This window comes from Staurois parvus, unplaced genomic scaffold (assembly GCF_062004578.1).
Source record: "Staurois parvus isolate SC_StPar_1 unplaced genomic scaffold, SC_StPar_1.0 ptg000194l, whole genome shotgun sequence".
Lineage (NCBI taxonomy): Eukaryota > Metazoa > Chordata > Amphibia > Anura > Ranidae > Staurois > Staurois parvus.
In genome coordinates, this window is record NW_028317990.1 from 1,307,322 (window position 1) to 1,329,460 (window position 22,139).

The 22,139-nt window shown below is 40.4% G+C and overlaps 1 protein-coding gene across 2 annotated transcripts in view; it reads left to right on the forward strand.

Annotated features, from left to right (window-relative positions):
* Positions 1-22,139, forward strand: part of PBX3 (PBX homeobox 3) — a 329,026-nt gene that overhangs the window by 286,893 nt on the left and 19,994 nt on the right. For both annotated transcript variants that reach the window (XM_089677869.1, XM_089677870.1), the window contains exons 5-6: positions 9,700-9,835; positions 21,208-21,373. In XM_089677869.1, coding sequence (XP_089533995.1) covers positions 9,700-9,835; positions 21,208-21,373 — 302 coding nt within the window. The remainder of the gene's footprint in view (positions 1-9,699; positions 9,836-21,207; positions 21,374-22,139) is intronic.

Consider the following 22,139-nt stretch of genomic DNA (forward strand, 5'->3'; position numbering starts at 1 on the left):
TCATAAACGTTGATGGAAATGCAAAAGCAGCTTGAAACAACTCAATGCAGCTTTGGAGGTCAAATGCAGGTCAGAAGGCAGTAAACTGCTGTTCAATCTACCCATCAGTGAACTCACATGGAGGCAATTTCATATGCAAGCTAAATGCATTTGCCCATCTAGACAAGTCTTTAACCATTTGCCGCCCGCCCTATGGCCGAATAGCGGGCGGCAAATGTCATCAGCGTTCCGGGTGCACGCCATATGGCGTCCTCCCGCACAAGCGCAGATTGCGCTCCAATCACAGCAGGTCACATGACAGTTGTATACAATGGATGGCTTCATTCATGCCATCCATTGTATACTAGTGTCTAGCTGTGAATGGTCACAGCTAATCACATGCACATGTCATGTGATTAACTGTGGCCAAATCACAGCTAAGTACAAAAAAAAAACCCTGAATGAATCGATGTCATTCAGGTAAATGTTTGCTTATAGCAAAGTAATTCTTTGCTATAAGCAAATTGTGTAAAAAAAAAAAATACTGATCACTTCCCCAAAGTAGTACAATGTTACTATGGTAACAGTGTACTACTTTGGTCATAGTGAAATATGAAAAAAAAATCTTAAAAAAAAAAAAAAAATTAATAAAAAAAATATATATATATATTTTTTTTTTTTCATACTGTTACCAGTCAATGTCCTTGATCACCGCAATGCCAGTTATATGATGAGGCTGTACTGCACTGGTGACAATATGTAAAAAAAAAATAGTGAAACAAATTTTTTTAATTTTTTCATTTTCCGAAAAATTATGACAAAAAAAATACAACTTCAAAAAACTCGCCATGCCTCTTATGAAGTACGTTGGACTGTCTTCTTTGCAAAAAGGGGTCATTTGGGGGATATCTGTACTGTTCTGACATTCTTGGACCTCAAGAAATTAGATTGGCTGTCAGTACTTCAGGATTGATCAATATTCAGATCTATACCATAGTTTGTGAACTCTATAACTTTCCTATAAACTAAAAAATACATCCTAATTTGGATTATTTTCCCCAAAGACATGTAGCAGAATACATCTTGGCCTAAATTTATGAAGAACAATTATTTATTTGCAAACTTTTATAACAGAAACAAAGAAAAACGTTTTTTTGTTTTCAAACTTTTTGGTCTTTTTTTGTTAATTTAGCAAAAAATAAAAACCCCAGTGGTGATTAAATACCACCAAAAGAAAGCTCTAGTTGTGTGAAGAAAATGATAAAATTTTAGTTTGGGTACAATGTTGTACGGCCGCGCAATTGTCATTCAAAGCGTGAGAGCGCTGAAACCTGAAAACTGGCCTGGGCAGGAAGGTGTAAAATTGCCCGGTATTGAATTGGTTAATCATTCTCTTCTTTACGCTGATATATGTATGTTTATGAGTAATGATATAAATGGTATTCACAGCTTAATTTGTTAGATTCAAAAAGTCTCACTTAGAACACAAAAATATTAAGTAGTATGCTAAGTTTTTGTAATAAATAGTCTTTGGAATATGTCTAAACACTAGTCCATACCTCTTGCTAAATGGTCGTATATCAAGGAATGTCAACATTTTGGAACTGTGTTCCAGGGTACTAACATCACCAACATGGCAGCCAGACATTGTGGTGCTTGCCAATAGGACAAATAAGTAGATGTTGGATAAGCACATCAGTGATCACAAGTGTACCAAGTGTAAAGAAAACTTGAGAGCTAGAAATGGAGCAATTTATCACTTCGAGTTCCACACTTGAGCAAATAACAAAAAAAAATTACACAGAAACTATTCCAGCTGTGTGAATTGCTTAACTTAGCAACCAGAGCATAACAAAGGAACTTCTTGTGTTTCTTGAAGTGCAGCATTAACTCTTTAGTGAACATACTATTACAAGGGAGAAAGTCAGATAGTGCTGTAGGATAGGAATGTATATAGAAAGGAGAACATGAGAGCAATAAGATCCTAGCCGCCCCAGGCAGGCAGTTTGCCGGATGCCTTATGGCACAGTAGCCCTGAGGCCTGCACATTTCAAGGCTTCCCTCTGGGAGGTTGTCTGAATCCTATAAAACATGTATAACAGCCTGAGTGTGAATCCATCTGTGCTAGGAACTCAATCCTGTGATGCTTGCCTGGTTTCATGACTGAAAAAAGAGACAAAAAGAATATAGATATCAAAACATTACAGAGCATGTAAGGCATATACTAAAGTATCGGCAAATAATTTTTTAAAGTGGAAGTTAAGGTAAATTTGTTTTTTGCTGTACTAATCATAATTGCTAATTATTTTTCTTACAAATTATCACTACTCTGCAGTTAGCATTCATGACATATCAGGCACCAAGCTTTGGTGCTAGTATAGGTAACAGTTTTTATGAGCTGTAGTGGTGGCATCACAAAAAATGGTAGTGGCACTTCTGGTGCCATCATAGCTCAGAATGTGAAATCCTCCTGTGATATGAGCATTTGTTCCTCCTTTAGAGGAAAACAGGCCAGCATGAACATGAGGCCAGATTTTAGGAGACAATTTTCTGCTTCTTTTACAATCTATTACTGAAGGTTTCTAATGCATACTGGGGTTTCACTTCTGAATTGAAGTCTTTATTCTGGTGATTTGACATATTGTAATGTATACCTTTCATTTTCAGACTTGACCCATTATGTAACTGAAACATATTCAATTGCCCTGTCCACAGTATAAGCCCTCATTTACATCTGAATGATTTGCTGCATGTTTCCTAAATCGAGACAACACTCAGCATGAAGATTCCCATTATATTCAATAGTGTCTATTGACACCTGAGAGCCCTGCTGTAACTTGTCCTATAAAGAGCTTTTGTTCAGGCAGAATCGTTCATTTATGGCCCTAAAAGACTTCAATGGGAGCACCTGAAGACATGCAGCACAAGCATTTTAGTGCATTTTTGTTCCTAGCACCCAGTGTCCTCCAAGCAATTTCAGGCTTGTGAACAACAAAATGGTGGATTTAAGAATGTTCATCCTGGATGATGAGACCTTTATCTCCTGGATGTGAAAACCTTCATCCCCTGGTGAAGGCTCACAGGAACTTTCTGTTAGCAGATATGGCTCAAGAGTTTTGATAGCACAAGACACCACAACACCACACAGAAAACCAGGAAACAGATATAAGGATGACAACAACATATGATGTTATCAATAATAAAACATATGAAGAAAATAAATAAGCACTCAAATAAATGCTTTAAAATTGCCTGAAAATAATCTCGCTCAAGTGAGAATATGAACTGGAGAGTGCAAAATCTGGTGCAGCTCTGCATAAAAGCCAATCCACTTCCAGGTTTTAAGGTGAACTTAGAAGCTGATTGCCTACCATGCACAGCTGGACCAGATTCTGCGTGCACCGGTTTTAGTATAAATCCCCACATTCTTTTAGAGGCACATCACCCATGTTGGCTTCCTCATCAGACTATCTAATATTTAATCCTATATTACACAGAAGGGTCTGTGGATCCGCGGTCTGTTTTATGACAGATGCAAGGGGCATATATCAGTACTTTTTCCTCTTCCCTCTGATCTCTTAACTTTGTCTAATTTCTTTAGACCTTTCCTTTTTATGATCAAAATAAAATCTATGCTATTCTGGCACTTTATAATGCAAGGACCAACTCACTGGTGGAGAATCAATCACTGTTATTTAAAACACATGTAGGGGGTGCATGCGCGGCCAGGGACGATGGCGGCCGCACTTTAAGTGAGCTCCGCTCATCCCGGCCAGTGAAGACTCACCCGACACTTGCCTCCGCTCCTCTTCCGCTGCGGGTGAGTCACCCGTACTCTGCACCCGGCCCGGCACCTGAGCGAAGGCTTGATGGGGAAGATAGGGCGCTGGAGGCCCCCCTCCCCGCAACCACGTGACCCACGTGACCCTCGCCGCTGCGGAGGTTCCTCTCCAGGCCACAATCCCCAGCCTCAGGTATGACTGAGAGCCCAGGGAGAGATCGCGGCCCCCCGGTGGTCGCAGACGGTACTGCACCCACAGACACTCCAGCCTCTGCCCTGACACACTCCCTGCTGGAGGACTATGAGCCCCAGCATGCTACTGCAAGGGCTGCGGAGCACTCTGCCTCAGAGAAGCATCCTCTTTCCACCCTGGCACCTCAACAGGCCACCCAGTCACCTTCCCTCACATTGTCAGCGTTGGATGACAAGCTACAAAATTTTTTGCGCAACATTACCGCGTCCATATCCGCTGAAATTGGAAAGCTGGCCTTGGAGCTTAGAGGGGAAATTACCCAGATTGGAGACCGCACAGACAGACTGGAAAATGAGTTTGATGATCTGGTACAATACGTCCACGTGCTGGAGGAGGATAACGCTTATCTGAAGCATTCCATGTCCCAAATGCAGCTCCAGCAAGAGGATCTGGAAAACAGGGAACGGCGCCAAAATATCCGTATCCGCGGTATGCCCGAGTCTATTGCAGATGCACAGTTGCACCGTCATCTTCTGTCCTTCTTTACCGCGACTGCCCCCTTGGTTCCAGAAGCAGATTGGCGTATGGATAGGGCTCACCGCTCCTTGGGCCCAAAACCTGCTGAAGGCACCAGATCTCGCGACGTTATTGTTCGCTTTCATTTTTTTCAAAGCAAAGAAGCTCTACTTTCTGCTGTTCGCCATAAATCGTCTCTGGAATTTCAGGGGGACAGACTCCAACTCTTCTGCGACCTGTCCCCGATTACACTGGCTAAGCGACGAGATCTGAAACCGATCACCACACATCTTCAACAACACCGTGTCCCTTACCGCTGGGGGTTTCCCTTTCGGCTGATCGTAACTAGGGACAATACCCAAGTTGTGCTCCGTGATCTTCATGAGGCGGACTCCTTCTTAAAACGCCTGGGACTTCCACCTCTGTCTGAAGATGTATCCCCACTGCCACCAACTCCGTCTCGTCCATCCGCTACCCCCAACAAGATCTGGACCCCAGTTCGCAGAGGTCGGAAGAGACTTTCTCGTACCCCACAACGTCCGCGTCTTCCTCGGTCAACTGATCCACCTGCTTGACGATTCTCTGGGGTGCCCTTCTGAATCCGGTGATGAACCTTCCTTCCTGGGTTTTTGGTTCTTTTTGTCTTTACATAATTTTCCCACAGGTTTACCTTATCTGTCCGGCCAAATTGTCGGGTGTTTTTCATGGTTGATTTTTTTTTTTTTTTCTGGCCGGGCTTGACGATCTTTCCGATGTCCTGGTTGTCGTGTTGCCCCCGACTTTGTCTAGCCATAGGCCTAGACGACTTGGGTCCCATTGTTATCCCCGAGTTTATATCCTTGCGGATACTTATTAGTGTTAGTTCTCTGTTTTTTGTTTTTTATACTATTACTTTGCACTGTACTGTGTTATTCAACTGTTTTATGTTTTTTGTTTTTCACTATATTACATCGATGGTATTCCATTCATTTTTCATGCTATTACATGTAGGTCAGTTGTCGTTGTTTCATAATGGCGTTGAGGTTTCTGTCATATAACGTCAAGGGCCTCAACTCCATTCAAAAACGGTGGATGGCTGGAGCAGACATTATTTTTGTCCAAGAAACCCATTTTAAATCAACTGGCTCTTTTCGTTTTGCCTCGAGATTTTTTCCCCAAGCCTACTCGGCCTTTAATCCTTCTGGGAAGGCCGGGGTGGCAATCCTTATTGGGTCACACTGCTCCCTTTGGGTTGTTTCCTCCAAGGTTGACCATCAGGGTCGTTTTATTATTTTAGAGTGTATGCATGGCGAGACTCCCCTTGTTCTGTTGAATTTATATGCTCCCAATACAGGTCAACTGCAATTCCTATCCCAAACGCTCGCTAATCTAGACTCTATTACTACCTCGCAGGTGATTGTAGGGGGAGATTTTAATCTGATTGTTTCCCCCCATAAAGACAGGAAAGTGCTTTTTGAGTCCACCCCCTCGAAGCGGCAATGCTCCTCTTCAAAATCTTTCCGTAAATTGATTAGGGAGCATCGTCTCTTTGACGCTTGGCGGATTAAACACCCCCTTCATAAACAATTTACATTTTACTCCAACCCTCACCGTAGTTATTCCCGCCTAGATCATTTTTTCATCTCTGCCTCTTTGCTCCCACTTCTGGTTTCCTCTGAAATCAATCCCATCACTTGGTCTGATCATGCCTCTTTGACCTTAAATCTTTTTTTTCCCCCTGCTATGCCCAAACCGTGTCACTGGCGCCTTAATGAGACATTTCTTTCCACAGACCATCTTAGGGATGAATTGTCATGGGGACTCGATACATACTTTACTTTTAATGTCGGTTCTGTAACTTCTTCCTCATCTCTGTGGGAGGCCCACAAGGCGGTTTTCCGTGGACTCTGTATCTCCATGGGTTCCCGTTTAAAAAAGTCCTCGGCGAGTGCTAGGGCCTCTCTCATACAACAGCTCTCGTTGGCGGAACGTCAGTTACTGAATAAGCCATCTATTTCAGGGCTTCAGGGGGTAACATTTCTACGTGACCGAATTAAAGCCCTTGACTCCAGTAAGACTGCACAATCTCTCCTTTGGGTTAGACAGAAATTTTATGAATTTTCTAACAAGCCACACCGTATGTTAGTCAACCGTCTCAAAGCCCAGTCCCCCTCCACGATGCCCGACCTTCTAATACAGCCTGATGGATGCCCTACTTATGATCCTCGGGCCATGGCAACCCTTTTTGGCTCATTCTATGGGAAATTGTATAACTGTTTAACCCCGGACCTTCACCCTTCTCTCACACAACCATCGTTTGATAATTTTTTTGACCCCTTGCTACTTCCGAGAGTATCACCCTCAGACATTGACGCTCTTAATGCGGATATTACGCTAGAGGAATTATTGGATACAATTAAACACCTCCCTTCTCGTAAAGCCCCGGGACCGGACGGACTGCCCTACTCCTACTATAAATCTTTTATTGGTACTCTGGCCCCTCATCTCCTATCCCTTTACCGAGATCTATTTAAGGGAATCATACCCCAGACTGACTTCTCCCGTGCATATATCTCGGTTATTCCTAAGCCTGATAAGGATCACTGTATCGTAGATAATTATCGCCCTATTGCCCTACTTAATTCCGATTATAAGATTTTTACTAAAATCTTGGCCAATCGACTATCCGGTATTATTTCCAAACTCATTCACAGAGATCAGGTGGGCTTTGTACCTGCCAGACAGGCTGCGGATAACACCAGGAGATCTATTGATCTGGTTGATCTGGTCAACCGTTCCTCTACCCCTACTGTGTTATTGAGCTTGGATGCCCAAAAAGCCTTTGACCGTTTAAGCTGGCCTTACATGTTCATGGTTTTGGAGCGATTTGGTTTCAGGGGTTCATTTGTTGCAGCTTTGAAGGCCCTTTATTCGTCCCCTTTCTCACAGGTCAGATTAGCTTCCTTTCTCTCACCCCCCTTTCAGATGTCAAATGGCACTCGTCAGGGATGTCCACTCTCTCCCCTGCTGTTCATTCTCTGTCTGGAGCCATTGGCTGTTGCCATCAGGTCGAATCCGGATATCCGGGGGATACAATCCCATTCTCATGAGTACAAATTATCATTATTTGCAGATGACATCCTCCTCACACTTACGAGTCCCCACACCTCTTTACCGATTTTGCACAAAATTTTGAAACAATTTGGGGCTTTATCAGGTTATAAGGTCAACACGTCCAAAACTGAGGCACTTCCAATACATGTTTCTCCTGTTGTTCTTTCCTCCCTTCAGGCAGCCTTTCCCTACCGGTGGTGCACCCACTCTTTAAAATATTTAGGCACCAACCTTACTTCCTCTTACCAATCCATATACGAGGCCAATTTTCCCCCACTGTTTATAGCAATTTCTCGCTCCCTGAAACACTGGGATGCCTTGCCTATCTCTTTCCTTGGTCGTATTAATGTCTTAAAAATGACCGTACTACCCAAACTTTTATATCTGTTTGCAATCCTCCCCGTACCCGTTCCTATGTCCAAGCTTCACTCCCTTCAGAAATCTTTCTTACATTTTATTTGGCACAACAGGCGGCACAGGATTGCTCGTTCTGTTCTGCTTTCCCCACGTTCTAGGGGAGGCTTGGGAGCACCGGATATAATAACATACTATTTTGCAACCCACCTTTGCTTTCTTCTGTCATGGTCCATTCACTACCCTCCCAATACATGGACTGAGATCGAGTCTTTACAATTGTCCCCAGTTCATCTGTGTTCCCTTCTCTGGTCGACCTCGGCGGTGGATGTTCATTCTTTTCGCCACTCACTCCTAGGCCCCATGCTTTTTTCATTGACTGTTTGGCAGAAATGTAAGGCTAAATTCACATTGGCTTCTCAATGCTCCCCACTGACAAATATCCTTCATAACCCTAATCTTCCAGACAATATGGCCATGTCCCGGATGTCTCTTTGGGTAGTATCTAACCTTTTTCAACTACGTCACCTGGTACACCCGGTGACTCGTAATTTACATTCATTCTCGGATCTCCAGAGGAAAGCCTCTCTACCCCCTCATCATCTATATGTATACCTTCAAATACGCCACTTTTTCTCTATTCTATCACCCTCATTGAGCTTGGGGAAGCTACCCCCTTCGAACGTCTATGTATGGAAGGTCCCCATCAAAGGAGTATTGTCTCTAGCACCTATAAAATTCTTATGGAGGCCCCCCCTTTGTCCAATGACGCTCACCTTTATATGCGTAGGTGGTCTCAATTTATACAACGTGATATTGACTTGTTAACGTGGAAGAAAATATGGGATAATGCATCTAAATCCTCTATTTGTGTGGTTTTTAAGGAAAACATATACAAGATTATGATGTTGTGGTACAAAACCCCGGAAGTTCTTCATGTTTATAATCCGAGTGCTTCTCCTGCCTGCTGGCGCTGTAGTAGCGCTTCTGGCTCTCTTTATCATATTTTTTGGACCTGCAGCTCCATTGCTCCTTTTTGGGAAGAGGTCCGCTCCTTGTTGCAATCATTGTTGCAAGTTTCTCTCCCATTTGACCCACTGCATTTTTTGCTGGGCTTGCCATTCCCGGGTCTATCTAAACTGGCCAGAAAACTTGCTGCACATGTGCTAACAGCGGCCAGGAGAAGTATTCCTATGTGTTGGTTATCCTCTAACCCACCTTCATTGCAAACTTTGTATAAACTTATTACCGATGTAAGACAGATGGAGTGTTTGACTGCTTCACATAGTGGTTCGTTTGCTGTATTTGAGATGATTTGGCTCCCGTGGGATACCTTCTCTTCCTCTATGCCAGCCCAAATTGTAAGACCATGATTTTTTTTTTTTTGCATTGTTACTATATGACTCCACTGGTCCTGACCAAATGTAATCTTAGCCATCGATGTACTTCTATGTTTTGCTTGTTTTATTTTCCCTTTGTTTTCTGTAACACTTGATTTACTTGAAAACCAATAAAAATTGTTAATACGAAAAAAACACATGTACCTGAAAGATTCACCTGTAGTGAATGGTTGATGAATGTCAGATCCACCACTTTATAAATATTCATCTTTAGTCTTTGGAACCTTCAGCCACGTATCTTTTGTAAAAACATGGAAAAACTCTCCTTAGGTTATAATTTTCATAAATGTACTAAATATAAATCATTTAATTGGAAAATACAACTAAACATGGTTTTGCAACCTAAACCAAATTGATACTTATTCTTTATATTAATTTGACAGGAGAAAAAGACGTAACTTCAGTAAACAAGCCACAGAGATCTTAAATGAGTATTTCTACTCCCACCTCAGCAACCCTTACCCCAGCGAGGAAGCCAAAGAGGAGCTGGCAAAGAAATGCAGTATCACAGTGTCACAGGTAAGCAGGTCATTGTTTCTATGTAAATCTCCCAGGTACCAACTACTTTTACACGTGGGAGGGGTAGGGTGTCCATGATTCTTGGGAATCTGAAAGAACTGACTAGAATAGTAATAAGAATGGATTTCAAAATTATTGGTCAGAAGGATTTATAGAGGACTATACCAGAGGTGATGCTTGTCAGAATTTCACATTTTAATGTCCTAACAGCTCTGATGTATGAATGCTCCTGGTCATAACCTTTTCACCGTACAGGAGAAGTGTGAGACTGTAAAAAAACAAACATACATACTCACCTCTATTGCTGCAGCTGTCCTGGCTCTAAGACTGAGGGATCAAATGACCACTAGTCGCTCAGTTCTCGGTCCGCTCTAAGCAGTCACCGGTCTCAGCTCTGCTTCTCCAGCGGTCTCACAAGTGCCAGGCTAGAGAGTGGGTGGAAGCAGCTAGCTCAGACACTCAGTATTGTGCTGAGAGGATGAGCCAGCTGCACGTTAGTGCTCTAGGTGGATCCCGACACTATTGTCAGGATACTTCCAGAGCCTGGACTGGATCTGAGACATCACTGTCAACTGATTCTGGGTCATAGGAGTGCAAAGTAAGGGCACACCTGTGACCTAGAAGAGTTTGGCCAAAAAAGCTTTGACCATACCTCTCTTTTAAAATCGACTTGCCAATATGCTAGAGAGGAATGAGCAGAGAACAAAAAATGCTTAAATAGTAGGGCAGGGCAGGCTTAAGAAATGTATGTACTTTTAGGATTTTATATATACTGTAAGCTAAGCTCTTAGTTTAGCCAATTAATCATATCAAGAAACCTAAACAGGAACTATATATATATATATATATATATATATATATATATATTTTGGTATACAAAAATGTATTGTTCCAATGTAACTATAAGTAACAGTTCCAGGTATAAGAATTGAACAAGTAAGTATATATCAAATATATATATTGTATGGATTTTTGGGGCAATTCCCATAATCTCTTAATACTCTGTAGTCCCACTGGAAAACACTATAGCCTGCCTAGAAGTGGGTCGTAGCAAGGAGTATGGTGGCTCTATAAGCCTAAGAAACATTACATGTAGTGAATGCTATTTGTAACTCATTTTTTTTAAAGATATTTTGTCATTTAGATTGGCTCTTTAAGAAATGAATGAGCTTTGTATCTGCAGACAGATGTTTTAAGGATTTTCAGTATCTGTACATGATCCCTGTAGCCAGGGAGTTAGGAAATGTGCAATTCATTAATTACAAGTAATTGTAATTACGATAATTATGTATAATTAATGCATTACGACTAATTAGTATTACTATACCCTTGTGCATCAGGCATTTAATTGGGTTAAGACAATGGAATTATTCCTGCTTGTCGCCTGCACTATTGTTAGGCCTTATTTTAGGTTCCCTCTTCAGAGGTGGTCATCACAAATACAGCTGTGTTGTGGAAGCTAGAAATCAGTAAATATAAAGGACTGCGATATTCAAATGCCACACTACCCAGTCCTGCCATGGGTCTCTGCCAATGAGTATCCCTCTGTCTATGGGTCCTGTCACGTCTCATATGTCATATGTGACATTTCCAGGAGTGTGCTTGGCATATGCCATATTTCTACAGGCTGTTGGGGCTGCTCATTTCCAAATCCCACTTTCAGGGTTCTATTTGATTTTGATCCTGCATCATTTTAACCCTAGGAGTTTTTCTGCATGGGTTATGAGGATGTGTTGAAATGACACATCTAGTTACACTGACACAATGACAATACTTTTCCTAGAGCTAAACACAGATTTAATAAAATTAGCATATTTATGCAGTGCAGTCTCCTCTTATTTTTGGAATTATATACTACTACTGAATAGAACTGTTATTATTGTTTGTAGAAGTGGCTAAAACAAGCCTACTTCCTCTTTACCCAACATTTTTAAACAATCACATATCACTTTTGCTTGAATAAAGAAGAAAACAAAAATCTGAAATTCAATTTAAAGTGGTGTTTTTTTCTACCACATCTAGTTATCCATTTTACTATAAAAAAAACTTGACTTACATTTATTTCTCATTCAGCTATATCTTAACTCCAGAGATTGTTGATCCAGGGAATAACTGTTTGCCTTGGGGATCAGGAAAGATTTTTTAACCCACTGTAGCAAAAAATTACCATGCTTTTTTACCTTCCCCTGGATCAACTGTGGTTAAAGGATTCTGTATATGAAAGGTTTTTTTTTTTACTATTGGTTGACCTAGATGTACCTGCATCTTTTCTAAAACGAGACTATGTAGCTACTTGGGTGACACCGTAGTCAAGCAGCTAGCATCTATCCCTAACAAAGCCTGAGGCCTGGGTTTATATGCTTTTCACTTGTATAGGATGTGTTTGCTTTTTATGTGCTTATATAAGATTTCTCCTAGTGCTCTACATTTCTGCATTTCATTATAACCTGGCTCTAGCGTGTGTATGACTGTTGTATGTAGAGATATTAGACAGTGTGCTCCTCAGTGGCAGGAACTGAGTTGACTATACTTTATATAGATAAGGGAAGAGCTGACTCTTCTTTATATAGAAAAGGGAATTAACTACGTATTCACTTGCCGACCACGCACCTGGTACGTGACTGGATTCAAGTGGTTGTACCGGGATGATCCAGGTATCGTTTTTTAAAGCCAATGGTCAGCTCTTTTGTAATAGCAATCAGAGAAGCTAACTACCTGCTCAAATTCTATTAAAAGCAGAGGAAGGGGACATTCCCCCCTCCCATGGCTTTAACAGAATTTCCCGTCCCACTGGGAGTCCCGATCAACAAGCTGGCCCTACCGCTGGCTGTTCACAGAGCTGAACAAAGACCAGATCAGCCTTGTTCGGCTCTATTTCATAGTAACCCAGAAGTGATCACCTGGTATCACTTCCGGTTTACTCGGAAAGGTTTGTCAGTGTTGCATGGGCGTGCACAATTTTAAAGCATGACATGTTTGGTATTTACATCATCTTTTATATTTTACCAGAAAATTGAGTTATGTATTGTGTTTTTTGTATTAAATTAAAAAAAGTGTGTTTTGTTCCCAAAAATTGTGTTTAAAAAATTGTTGCACTAATACCGTTTGACATAAAACAAAAAGCAAAACCCACCAATTTATTCTCTAGGACTTCTGCTTTAAAAAAATATAAGTTTTAAGAAAGATATTAAGAAACTTAAAAAAAGAAAATACTGATTGTTACATGTAAACAAAAAGTATCAGAAAGGCTTCAAATAGACATTATACTTGTTAAATTCTAGGAAACCCACCATAGGGAGGTTGTGGGTAAACTGTCTCAGTTGGTGATGAACACAGTTCATCACCAAGTTTTTTTCCCTATTGTCCATTTGGGGCCGCAGAAATTGTAGAAATTCTTAAACAAAAATCAAAATTCCTCACATATTGTTACCCATCTATTTTTTACAGCATTCATTAAAAAAACACTTGGTCATCCTGCCAAAAAAAGGTCCATGTTTAGTCTCCTGATATGGAGTGATGACAATATATTCCTCTCTCTCGAATGTACTCCTTTGTTGGCATTCTGTCACACGGCTTCTGATGCTGTTTCAACACATAATGTAGCCATGGTCCACTATGTTCAATGTAGTCATGGCTGGCCTGCGAGCATGTAGACAGATGGTGGCTGAAAAGAGGCTGCATGAGATCAGCAGTACAGAAATTCAACATGGAGTGAAAACAAATATTTTCTATTTAACAAAATGACACTCTAATACACAGCACTTTGTGGTGCTAAACGTCTTATTTAGAGCACAGAGGAGATTTTTAAATATTTTTGTATATAAATGTCTCCTGAGAAGAAAAGATGAATCAGATCCTGATGGTCCGTGATTGAAGTCTATGTCTCTGGCATTCTTAGTGGCAGAAATATAAAATATTCTCTCCATTCTTACACTGTATAAGGGTCTACCTGGATATATAGAAAAGCTTTATCTTTTTTTTTCTTTGATTAGTTTGAGTGAAACATATGCATCCAATTATTTGAGCTCCATTGCCTCAGCCCTGTGTATGAAACTCCAAACCACTTGTTGCAAAAGTGAGGGGAACGGTTTGACAGGGGGAAAGTTACATTAAAGCGTGAAGGTCAACTTTAAAGCCCAATCAACTCCAGGACATTAGCAACCCTGCAACCCCTCTCTAACTGCTGGTATGAAAAAAAAATATATCCAAATGCCCATTTTAATTACCCAAAGCTATGGTTACACGACAATCATTCTCTTCTTCTCTTTGCTTCCTGGGGTCCTTTTTTAGATGTACACATCACTGCCTGCACAATGTGGACACCTCCTATTGGTGGAGGTGACACTTGCAGCTGATGGGTCTTCTGTCATAGACTCCAGAGCCAAGAGAACATGCGGGGGCAGCGAGTGGACCAGTGCCCAAGAAGATAACAAGCAGGGAAAAATGTCTGATTCTCAGGGTAGGAAATTAGCTTTGCTCATAGAGGAAACTGACTTTGTTTCACTATACTGCAAAATGGCTTAGAAAGCTGTTTTTGGAATCATGCTAATGAGTAAGATATTTGAGGCATTTAATTGGCATTAAAAGAGAATGTTTTTTTTTTTTACCTAGGTGGATGCAATCCCATGCTGCAACTGTCTCAAACCAGCTCCAAGGGTGAGAACTGAGCGATCAAACACCGCTGATCACTTAGTTCTCCTTGCCGCTCTGAGCAGAGAGTGGTAACTGTCAGTCTTTACTGCATGCTCTGCCCTCCCTTCCCAACGCTCACTGGAACACAGGGCTGTGTAGGGGACGGAAGAGGCTGGCTCAGACTCGCTCATGCCGGTCCAGGCTCCTGGGTGGATCCCGACCATATAGTCATGAGCTTTCCCCAGCCTGGACTAGCTCTGTGATGTCATCCAATAGCAAGTTACAGGAGTGTAGAAGGAACTGCACTCTTCTGATCTACAGGAGAAGTATAGCCAAATGAGCTTTCGCTGTACTGCTTTAAATAATATATTGTTTAACTAGTTTATCCTCTAGAAAAAAAGTATAAATGAAGGAAAGAGGGATTTCATTTAAAAAAAAGGACAACCCCTTGAAATTAAGGAGAGTAGGGAGCTATGCACTAGAGCTAGTTAGGTCAGCAGTAGATTTTTGATTGTGGAAAGAAATAAAAGCATTGTGGAAATTGTGTACATTGTAAGATGAGTAAGCATAGTGTTTCAAGCATAAGGGAAAGGTACTGTTGTCACACCTGACCCTTGCAACTAGCTCCAGCCATTCTGTAAATCCTCAGCTAAGTGCCTTGTAAGTTGTGCCAGAGTAAAGTCTCATGCCTGCAGGGGCTTTTATGAAAACAGGTGCGTGACAGTTGTCTCATTAAAACCTCCAGTGAAAGATATAAAGAGGATTTCTACAACATAAAACACATTGCACCACTGCAGAGAGATGAAGCATTTACCTAATAATTTATGGACTTTTTTTTTTCTTGCCTTGTGAAAGCTGTAATTAGCTTGATAAATAAGCAAAACAAAACCTCTCTTAAACGAGTCTGCAATTAGGACTAATTCATTAATTGACTTTAGAGGAAGGCAAGAGAAGATACTTATTCTTTTTATCGTGCATAGATATTTTTTTGTTGGTAAGCGTGCGAGCAATGGACAAAGACAGCTTGCCTGCAGCGTTGCTTTGCAAAGCACTCTGGGATGTTGGCTCCAAGTATGTAGATATCCTGTATTGCCATATAACCCTTACAGTCTCAATGAATGTCAAAAGATACTAGGGTTTAGGGATTATATTTACTTTTAACAATATGTATTTATAATGATTACACTGAATGGTTTCTTCCTAGTGTATGTCTGGGGTGATCTGTGCCTCCAGGAGCAGGGGTATTCTGATTAGAATGTGTCAGCTATTTTTCTCTTTAGAGACTACTTTAACACAATGTAGCAGTCCATTGCTTGAAAAGAGACAGATTTTCATGACAGAGCAGTGTTTAGTCAACAGTGCTTTGAAGGTAAGCAGCATCAAACATTTGTGATTTTCAGATGGGGAGTTGATCTACCCCAGTCATTGCATGTGTACAGTGCACCTACAAACATGTTCTCGTGAATTCCCTTGAATTTTAGGCTTAGAAAATTTCCTGAGAGACTAGAACATTTGTAACCATGTTGTACAATGACTGATGGATCATTCAGATAGAGACCAATACAGACTTGTGCTTCAGGCCAATGGTGGGGAACAGGGAGTTGTTAAAAAGAACATAACCCAGGGAACAAGTAACTGGGCTAAAATCAGTCTACACAGCTTATTTTTTTCTAATGTCAGTGTTCTTTCTGCTAATTTTTATCTACCAGCTGGATAGGATGAAGTTGCTAGATGTTCCAAAGAAAATAAGACAGTATAAAATAAAATCATATAGTGTTGCGCTCCCAAACCTCCAATTAATAAATTATTATTTAAATCACTTAATTTCTATCCTAAAGATAATATGATAAGAGAAAAAAAATCTCAATATGAATAATAGCTGTGATAAATCATAAATTATGAATACTAATAATCTTATGCTTTATATAAATTAACCTTGTGCATAAATGAATAAAAACAATAAAAATAAAAAATTATTAGTGGAAAAAAATGTCCCATATAATAAAAGTGACTTTGTGCTGAAAAATCTTCAATCTATATTGATTATATATCCATGACTGCTTGTGAATCCTCCCAAGAGTGAAGATGTACGCTCACCTCATTGGAAGCCTGCAATTAGGCTATATAAGCATTCGGTTCTCCTCCTTTGGAACCTACTTGTTAGGAACTCTTGCTTTGAGATAATAGATATCCGTAGTGAACGATATATGCTATGGGATGAATCACTTCTCCAGAGGATGCAACTCCTCTATGTTCTCATCTCCATGAGGTTCTCCACATATAAAAAAGATCTCGACATGGTGCTTTATCTTTTATAAAGAACGGCTTTATTTGCTCAGAATATGGCACTCACATATATTGTGTTCAGACAGTGGTAACTCGAATACGATCCGAAACTTCCGCTGACTGTCGGAGCTGTGCACCCGTGGTCCGGCAAACGAACTGACTCCCTCCGAGTGACGTTACAGTCCCACCCCTACGCGTTACGCCACTGGTCACGTGGCTTCATCAGGGGGATTTGATTCCAATCAAATCCCCCTGATGAAGCCACGTGACCAGTGGCGTAACGCGTAGGGGTGGGACTGTAACGTCATTCGGAGGGAGTCAGTTCGTTTGCCGGACCACGGGTGCACAGCTCCGACAGTCAGCGGAAGTTTCGGATCGTATTCGAGTTACCACTGTCTGAACACAATATATGTGAGTGCCATATTCTGAGCAAATAAAGCCGTTCTTTATAAAAGATAAAGCACCATGTCGAGATCTTTTTTATATGTGGAGAACCTCATGGAGATGAGAACATAGAGGAGTTGCATCCTCTGGAGAAGTGATTCATCCCATAGCATATATCGTTCACTACGGATATCTATTATCTCAAAGCAAGAGTTCCTAACAAGTAGGTTCCAAAGGAGGAGAACCGAATGCTTATATAGCCTAATTGCAGGCTTCCAATGAGGTGAGCGTACATCTTCACTCTTGGGAGGATTCACAAGCAGTCACGGATATATAATCAATATAGATTGAAGATTTTTCAGCACAAAGTCACTTTTATTATATGGGACATTTTTTTCCACTAATAATTTTTTATTTTTATTGTTTTTATTCATTTATGCACAAGGTTAATTTATATAAAGCATAAGATTATTAGTATTCATAATTTATGATTTATCACAGCTATTATTCATATTGAGATTTTTTTTCTCTTATCATATTATCTTTAGGATAGAAATTAAGTGATTTAAATAATAATTTATTAATTGGAGGTTTGGGAGCGCAACACTATATGATTTTATTTTGCGTGTCGCCACATTGGTAGTTATGTGCTAGAGGTTTGCGATCCAACTTCAAAGTGTTCAATAAGGAATGTTTTTCTGCTCTCTGGCTCGCAAGACACTTCAAATACCTTAAGGCAGTATAAAATCACAGGATAATGTAATCCTTGTGCGAATGTTTTCGAAATCTTTATTTTTTTTAGATCCTTGTGCAAATGTTTATGATATCTATATTTTAAAGAAAAACTAAACTCTGAAAGCTGTGCCCCTCAAGAAAATGCAGGCAGAAAGCAATGGACTAGACATCGGTATTGATCGTGGTCTCCCCGACCTTGATATTTCCCTCTTTACTGACTTTGCATGACATGTTCTGTGTTTCTCTGTGAGGGCAGCAATCTTTGTAAGGGAAGGGCCTAACTTCCCCATGTCAAAGCCTCCAGAGAATAGTGATTACCACAGTAGTGACAAATCTCCCTCATTTCAGACTGGCCAGTCAGGCATATTATTTCATTCCTGGATGAAAATCTGGATTCCTGAGCAGGTAGACTGTTCCCTGTATGTATGAAAACTTGATTTTCATAATTGCACCTTAGTTAAAGCTAATCCTCAGATTGACTGAGGCCAGAGAGAGATGTGTAATGCTCCCACAGCCTCCTGGGATATCCCCCTCACATATTTACAGAATGGCCAGGGATGGAGCTAGATGCATCACTGGGAGCCATGCTGCCTGAACCCAAGTGAGGCAGCTAGCGGAGGAGGACCAAGATGGCAGCACTGGCCACAGGCTGTTACACCTGATCAGTAGATCACTGCAGGACAATGCTGGATCTGCTGGGCAGATGAGTATGTTCTTTGAAGAGAACCCAGCATAAAAGGTAAGGGGGGAGAAAAGGCAGGTTAGGAGGGAAGCTCCTGTTTAAGTATCCTGTGTATTGCAGTGGGTAATAATGCTCTTCAACTAAGAGTATGATAAGCCTATGGCTATGACATCCACCCTAGAGATTTAATGAGCAAATTACTAAAGGAAAGCTTGAGTGGAGTGCTGGAACCGGTGCAGTTAACACTCCTGTTGGTAAAGGCTTGACCAAATCGTTTTATTTGCATACTAATAAAACGAGGTTTTGGATATAAAAAAAATGTTAATTACAGGCAGATAAAAATTCTGCCTTTGTAACCAAAAATCCCAACTAAAACAATTTTATTAGACTATTGTAAGCTTTGCAGTTAAAGAAATATTAGGAAAGACTAAAAGGATAGCAGAAACTTAAGAAAAATTCATAGACTTAAAAACAACATGTTGTTCTACATAGCAGCAAATTCAGCCCATTTGTTTTCAGAATTGCCTTATCTGTTCCATAAATTAAGCATAAATTCCACATGCGCATTTTAACTCATGTAAGCAGAGAGCTCTTGCCGTTTGCTGTATAACATGAACTATGTTATTTTTGCAAGCACAAATTTGAGATGAACGTGTATTTTTGTGCCACTCTTAAGCAGTCACTGATTCTAACTGGTTCTTTTCATGCAGGTTAAACATAACGTATGATCAGTTCTCTTTTCACTGCTTCCAATTAAACCTTGCTCGTTAGTTTAACCTCAAGGTAATGCCATCAAACAATGCATGTCAGGGAAACACTGCCCACACTAGCAGTCGTTAATTTTAATTGCCTTGATATTAAAGATTAAGAAACAGTGGAGAAACTAGGATGGATTCCTATACCATGTCAAGAATATCCTGCACCCTGAGGCCTCCCAAGGCTCTAGCGATATTAAAATGGAATGGGGGGAGGATGGAAGGAAGCCTTTATTAGACAGTGCTGTTGTTGAGACTACAGAATTGTCCCTCCTCTGCACACACCAGAGATTTGTTCACTTCTAAAGCTGTTAATAAAGCAGTAATTTGATTTTTTTTTTTACAATAATTATTCGCCCGCCTTCATTAATGTATTATTGCTCTGCAGGTTGGCAGGTTAATGGTAAGCAAAATATATAAAATGTAACATCAAGTATCGGCCAGGGATGGCATTGAGAATGAGGTTTGAACTGTGGGTCACAGCAGATATAGTAGAGAACAATTGTGTTATATATTTGATTTGCTTTTACAAAAAACAATGTTTTATTTATCAGAGTCAATCTACCAAATGTGAATCACTCTGTTTTAGCTGGTTACTGGTGGATTAAATCACATTATCACTTCTTACAGCTCTTAGATCTCGATTGCATTATCTAGATTGCTACCTTGACCATAGGGTCTAGCCACTTTGTAATGGCTACAATAGCTGGATGGAATGATTAACCTAAATATAGAGATCTCACTGTCAGAGATGGGAAGTCAAATTACATCTACCCAAAGCTAAAATATTTTAGTTGGAAAAAAGTGTATGGCATATATATCATGCATCATTGCAGTATCTCATATTAATATGGTTTTCAACTTCAAGAAAAGTGAAAATAGTAAAGTAACAGGGATATCCCTCTGAACTTCACTTTTTGGAACCCACTGAAATTCTTGGAGCTGGTTGGCTTTCAGATGCTATAAAAAACAACAACAACTCAAAATATGCATTTAATTAGTAAAAAATAAATGAACCTCCACATTACACCAGAAGACAATTGTGGGGTTTTATTGACTGAGTGTGGCTGTCATGTGTTTTCAGTATCACACAAATATGCAACTAGAACACGTATCGCTGACTCTTGTTCTATATACTTGTTCACTGAAAGGGACATGATGTTTAGCTCAGTGGTCTCCAAACTGCGGCCTACGTGTGGCCCTTTGCTTACCTTTATCCAGCCCGTGGGGCACCGTTTCTACCACTGATACAAGGCACTATTCCTCCCACTGACACCAACAATGAGGCACCATTTCTTCCACTGATACCAACAATGGGCACCATGCCTCCCACTAATAAATGATTGGGCACTATTCCTACCACTGACACCAATGATATGACATAAGTCCTCCTCCTACTGAATACAGACACTATCATTTTTTTTTTTACTCCCACTGATCACCACGTCTGAGAGTTTGTCTACTTCCACTGACACTGGGGCCTTGTCTACTCTCACAGTCCGGCCCACCTAAAGTCTGAGGGACAGTAGACTGGCCCTTTTTTACAAAGTTTGCATACTCTTGAATTAGCTTAGAATGTATTTTTTGCTGTGTCTTCAATCTGGGGTTTATCACACGGGCATTTTGCTTTGTAGTGGACTCCCATAAATGAAGATGGTCAACAACTGTCCGTGCTCATGTTTATATAATTACAGTTAGTTCTTAAAGGAGCTATCACATATCAAAGCTAATATATGCATTAAAACTGACCTGTCATCAAACTAAAATCTCACTGTTCACTTGTCTTCCTCCACAGTGGCTAGTCACTAGATGCTCAGGCAACTGTGAAATAAAAAATTGGAACCAATTGCGATAAATGTAATCATTTTTAAAAAGCTTCTTTTTTCTTTCTTTTTAAGGTATCCAACTGGTTCGGGAACAAGCGAATCAGGTACAAAAAAAACATTGGCAAGTTTCAGGAAGAAGCAAACCTCTATGCGGCTAAAACAGCCGTGAATGCAGCTCATGCAGTTGCTGCTGCTGTGCAGAATAACCAGACCAGCTCTCCTACTACGCCAAATTCCGGTAAGTGTGTAAACTACCTTGCAGTATAATACACCAAGCCAAGCACTGTGGAGTTTAAGTGATATAATATTCCATTAGCCCCATGATTATTTATATATTTATATGTACAAAGACCACAGAGTTTGTTTATGTGAGATGACCCTTAAATTAGTGTTTGCTGGTCTGAATCTAAAGAACGTTTTCCAAGCTGAAATTTTCAATAGTGGTACATAGTCAACCAAACTCTCCTGTATTGTCCTTCACTGTGTTAGCAGCCCCTATTGTTCAGTTACCAACATTTAAAAATGGTTGTCTTCACAGCAATAACAGTGTGATCATGTACCTTTCCCAAATTATAATGATCATGCAGCTATAAAACTTGAACTCATGCACACAAGCCCAAACCCCATTTCAGTTATTCCATACTATGCTGCATGAAATGCCCATTTCATTTACAGCAAATTTGGCCCAATTGTTCCTTTTTTGGGGAGCATGCCTCTCAATGCGCATTTATAATTGTGTGAAGTGGGTGGTTAAATCATGCATCAATGTCTGTACTGCTAATTATGCTGACTTTAGAGTTTAATGAACTTACCTCAATTTCTATAAACTCTCAGCCAGAGGAACCAATGAACATGGGAAGCAAAAGTACATTAAAGTAGAGCTATAGGCAAATTTTTTTTTTTTTTTCATTTTGGATAGAGCAAGGGAGGGTTATAACCCATGTCAGATTTTTTTCCCGCTATCTGTGTCCCATTGCAGAGATTTCCCTTCACTTCCTTTCCCA